The sequence below is a fragment of the Gracilinanus agilis genome, chromosome 6 (assembly GCF_016433145.1).
Source record: "Gracilinanus agilis isolate LMUSP501 chromosome 6, AgileGrace, whole genome shotgun sequence".
Taxonomy (NCBI): Eukaryota; Metazoa; Chordata; class Mammalia; order Didelphimorphia; family Didelphidae; genus Gracilinanus; species Gracilinanus agilis.
Window position 1 is genome coordinate 7437136 of NC_058135.1, and position 5235 is coordinate 7442370.

Sequence of the window (5235 nt, forward strand, 5' to 3'; positions counted from 1 at the left end):
ATGCTTGCACAGTCTGTCCTTGTAGGGTCCCGCAAATGAGTTCTGCCTTCGATATAGAGTCAGAAAGGAGAGGTGGCTGGAGATCATCCTCCTCATTTTACCAACAATTAGTCTGAATAATAAAGACCATATTTATTGTGACTTTAAAACTTTTTAAAAACATCTAAAAGCTAAACCAAATTTAGCTTAATAACTAAGATTTAGAAAATACCTTGAAATACAAGCCTAATATTTAAAAACATATTTACACACTCTGAAATTTCAGAGATTTTTCTATCTCAACATTCACCAAATGGATTCTTTACATAGTAAGCAATCATCACATGTGATGATCTAATTTTAAAAATTCAGCTTACAAGCATTTTAACCAACACGAAAGGGCAAATGCAATTATTTTAACTCAGCTAAAGTGCAGACATCTCTCCAAGGAACACTTTAATCCTCAATATTGCTGCCATTCCAGCCTTGAACAAGGAAAAGAGAAATGAAGCTCAGCTAGTGAACCATGTCAAGGTTTCAGTGATAGACTGAAGTTAGTTGGTAAAAGAGGCCAATCGTTTCATTTTTTCACACCGAACCTCACACATTCTTTTTTCTTTCTCCAAATAAAAGAAAAAATTGAATCCGAGTTGTCTTTATTGTTCCAGCACATCAACTTTAGCCTCTCACTTATATCTCTTCCTTTTTTCCTCACCTCTACTGCTGGAGTAGGGAAATTCGTAATCCCAAAATTCTATAACAAAAGCCGCTAGGATCATTTAGGTCCAGAACTTATCTAGCCAAATTCTAATAGTGTTCTTTTGAAGACTAGATAGCAAATGTACCTAAGGTTTCTAGTTTATCATCAGGAAAAGAAAGGCACTTAATTTTTTCTTGTTGATATTTATTACATTTGGATCCACCATAAAGTGGTGCAGTAGCTATTATTTACTTATTCTGAGAATTCTCAATTTTCTTCAAAGTTTGTGATTACTTTCTCATAATATTATGGTAAAACAGAACTATAATAATAAAAATTCATTGGACTCCTGTGAGTTTAACTGTGAATTCCCAGCCCCAATAATAATTTCAGCATCTGTCTGAAGTACTAATAATACTAAATCTAGGGCTCGGCGCCAGGCCTCAAACTTGGGTGTAACAACATCATAAACCTTTGCGGTTACTTTTAGTCTTCTAGAAATACCCAAATTTAAAATCTTACTATTCACTCTATCGTATTCTTTCAGAAGGAATAATAAAGGACAACCGGAGTTTGTAATTTTTTGGAGATAGTTTTGAATGAATGTGCTGGCTTCACTTTCTGATGAACAAGTACCAGTGTTAAAAACGACAGCTGAAAGGTACTTGTGCCACCCATCTGCCAAGGCTTTAAGTACAGCTGGTCTATAAAGGGCCTGAGATGAGGCCATCCAAGAGGAAGCAGTAGGAAACCATCCTGAACAATCCTTGTCCGTCTTTTTAAGAGACTGTTCTATCAGCATCTGAAGATGGGAAAGGCATAAGACTTCAACAGCACCACCTCCGAGGAAGACCTTCTGCTCTAACAGAGCATGATACAGACGATATGCACAGGTCCAGAAAATATCTTCCTTGGCCTGCATTTGGGCTATGACTGGACTAGCGAGCACAGCTGTCACCAGAAGGATTCCTTCAGCTTTTAACAAGACCACTACCTTGTTATTCTGTTCTATGGTGTTCAGTTGGCCGGGTCTCCACAGGCTCACATAGGCACCACTCCCCACACAGCCTTCATTCAGTTGTGTAGCATAGGCCACCTGCACTGCTCCAGTGACTTTTGCAAAATCCTGCAGGGTGTGGTGACTGACATGCCCAATGATGAGCAAGTTACTAAGCATACACTTTTCTATTAAATTTTCAGACACAGTTCCTCGAGCCATCACTAGATTTACATTTAACTGGGTTAACATCTCCAAAACATTTTCCAGCCAGAGTTTCTTTTGATATTGATATGCTGTATTTCCCAAAATAATTTTAACATTTTCGGGTTCATTAAATCCCAAGTGGTGGTAATTCTCTTTAAAGTCACCATCAATGAGAACTACCCGCAGAGGCCTATTCTGGAGTTCTCTGATTATAGTTTTATAGCTTATCGATACCAGAGTTATATATCCAGAGCAGACACAGGAAAAGCTTTCGGATATACCTGGTAAGCAGCAAGTAGAAATTTTTGAAACATCAAACTGAAATGGTACCCCACAACTACTATTTCTCACATGTGCATTCTGATATTGGCATTTGACTGCTGCTTCCACTAATGTCATACTGCTATGATCTCCGTGACTCAGACCCACTGCCAGCTGCACCAAATCACTGCACTTATAATCAAAATGAGTGTTTGGAAATCCTTCACTGCTTGGCTGATAAGAACTATCTTCTACCCTATTAAAATGTCTGCTATGAATTAGCCTTGATTTTCTGATGTGACTATTTGTAATTTGATTGGTTGTTGGAGATCGAGACACAGCTTCGTTTTTTTTAGTCAGAGACTGAGAAGTGAAGTAAGAGAGTTTTGAAGATAATCCAGAAGAACGCCCAGAAGAAAACGCAAAAGTGGATGGTTGAGAAGACAAATCTCTTTTGTCATGATCTCTTTGTGTCCAAGGAATCTCCAGTGGAATCTGCACAAGAGGACTGGGAATGATGCTCAGAGTTTCAAGAAAAGGGTATTTCGTGTCTTTAATATTGTCAAATATATTACACAGAGGGATCTGTAGAGAAACAACTTCTTCCCTGCAAGACTTGAGGCCTTCTGACATCACTGACACTATGACTGAAATCGGGATGTCTTGCTGAAGACATTCTAGGGCAGCGACACTCCAAGCACCAGCAAGAAACAACAAGGTGTTGGTCCCAGTCCCATACACGTTTTTCTGTGACTGTATTGTTTCATAAAGAAGTTGTCCAGCTGAACAAGTTAAATCCAGATTTTCAAGAAGCCTCATTGTAGAACAGGCTAATACACTTTCTTGAGATCCTTCACCTATAATAAACTTGGAAGACTTTACTGGGCCTAGGAAACTTCGTCCTGTTTCTGTTAATGACGAAATCTGCTGAAGTCCTATATGACTCTTTCTGTTTATATTTCTGCAGGCCATGACCATAATTCAGTATCTCCCAATGAAATAAAAGTACCTAACGTCTCACACTCATTCACTCAATGGTGGTTAAAAATGGCACATGAGTAGAGGCAGTCTGAAAACTGGCTGCTTCACAATGCCTGAAAGCCACACAGTGAGCCAAGATCTTGTTGACAGGATTGTCATGCACAGGTGCTAGGAGTTATCATATATGCCTAAGATATGTACTCTTTTGCTGGTATGCTGTTTTTTGCCATTGATAGAGATGAATAATTGGACCTTGATTACAATTCAGTGGAATATTCTCTTCTGTAAAGGAAAAGTAAAGACTATGTTTACTCAAATAATTCACTGGAATAAGAGTAAATGAGCAAAAAAGATGCTCTAAATCACTAATGACTAGAGAAATGCAAATTAAAACAACTCTAAGATACCACCTCAGATATCAGACTGACAAATATGACCAAAAAGGAAAATGATAAATGTTGGAGGGGATGTGGGAAAATTAGGACATAAAAATATGCATACCCTTTGACTGACCAATATCACTACTGGGTCAGAAATCAGAGATAGGGGAAAAGGACCTCCTTGCACAAAAATATTTATAGTTGCTCTTTTCATGGTGGCAAGAACTGGAAATTGAAGGGATGTCTATTAAGTAGAGAATAGCTAAATAAGTCAAAATCTGAACAATGTAATACACTATTTCATCGTAAGAAATGACAAACAGGATGAGTTCAGAAAAAACCTGGAAAGGCTTATATGAACTGATACAATGTGAAGTGAGCAGAACTAGGAGAACTGTGTCTACAGTAATAGATATTACAACCATCAGCTGTGTGACGGACAAAACAAGATTATAAGATAGCCTCGAGGGACTCATGATTTAAAAAAAAACCTCTATCCATAGCTAAAGAAGGAACTGTTGGAGATCAAAGTATAACATCTTTTACTTTATTTCCTTTGTAAGTTTTTTATTGTATGTGTGATTATATATCTTCTGCCATGACATAAAAATTTTGGAAATATATATTGCACAAAAGCACTGGTATAACTTTTATTAGACTGTTTACCACCTCAAGAAGGGCTAAGGGGAGGGAGAGAATCTGAATAGTAAAATGTTGAAAACAACTGTCAAAATTTCTGCATGTAATTTAAAAAATCTAATAAACATTAAAAACACCTATCTGCACCGGTAGTATGATAAGACATTATTTCTGGCTCCTACATAAGATATCATAGAACAGAGGATAAAGCTTGAAGTCAGCAAAACACAAGTTCAGATCCAACTTTTGATATATACTAGCTGTGTGATCTCAAACAAGTTACTTACCTCTCTCTTTTTTCTTCAGTCAGACAATGGGTCATACACATAGGTTAAGATCGATTAGTGGAGGGAGATCCCAGACCAGGAATGCCCTATGCTTCTGAAGTCACAAGATCATGTGTACAATTGTGTGTGTGTAAAATATGCTGACCTACAAAATTATACACATAACTTCTAAAATTATATTTATGTATGTGTGCACATATCTGTGTAAATATGTGGCAGAGTCCACACATGCACAGCACACACCCAAGCACATATAACCTAAAGATCTATCCTAACCCATCATTTAAGAAATGAAGAAACTGATGTTCAGAGATGTTTTGTGACTTGCCCAAATCAATCAATGAATGCACATTTATTAAACACCTACTATATACCTGGAAGATACAGTTAGTAAATAGGAAAGAGATTTTAACCCAAGTCCTTCCTCTGCATTCTACCTCTGACAGTATAGATGTCCTTGGACAAGGGCCTGAATCTCCCGCACCTCAGTTTCCTTCTCGGTAAGTATGGATATATAGGGGATCACGGGCAGGAAATCAGATATATATGTAGGGTGTCCTAAACAGGGGCAGAGGCCCACAGACCCACATCCACACACCTCCCTTTTACTTTCCCCCAGTAGCCTCGCAGTCTCCTGCCTCGGGTACCCCATTTCTGCCCTCCTAGTCTCTCCAGGGCTTGGTATGTTTGGAGCACCCACACACGCATAGCACCCCCCTCAAGCCCCCCCACCCCCCACCACACACACCCTATACAGCTGGCGCCTAATGCGTGCTTAACTGCTTGGGTCCCGGCGTCTCTCTC

General features: G+C 38.6%; 1 protein-coding gene across 1 annotated transcript; it reads right to left on the reverse strand.

The window, feature by feature from the left end:
- Positions 1-1001: 1001 nt before the first annotated feature.
- BBS12 (Bardet-Biedl syndrome 12) lies at positions 1002-3122 on the reverse strand. The gene has a single exon (XM_044680686.1). It carries the CDS (start codon positions 3120-3122, stop codon positions 1002-1004), a length of 2121 nt encoding a protein of 706 aa, XP_044536621.1.
- Positions 3123-5235: the final 2113 nt, after the last annotated feature.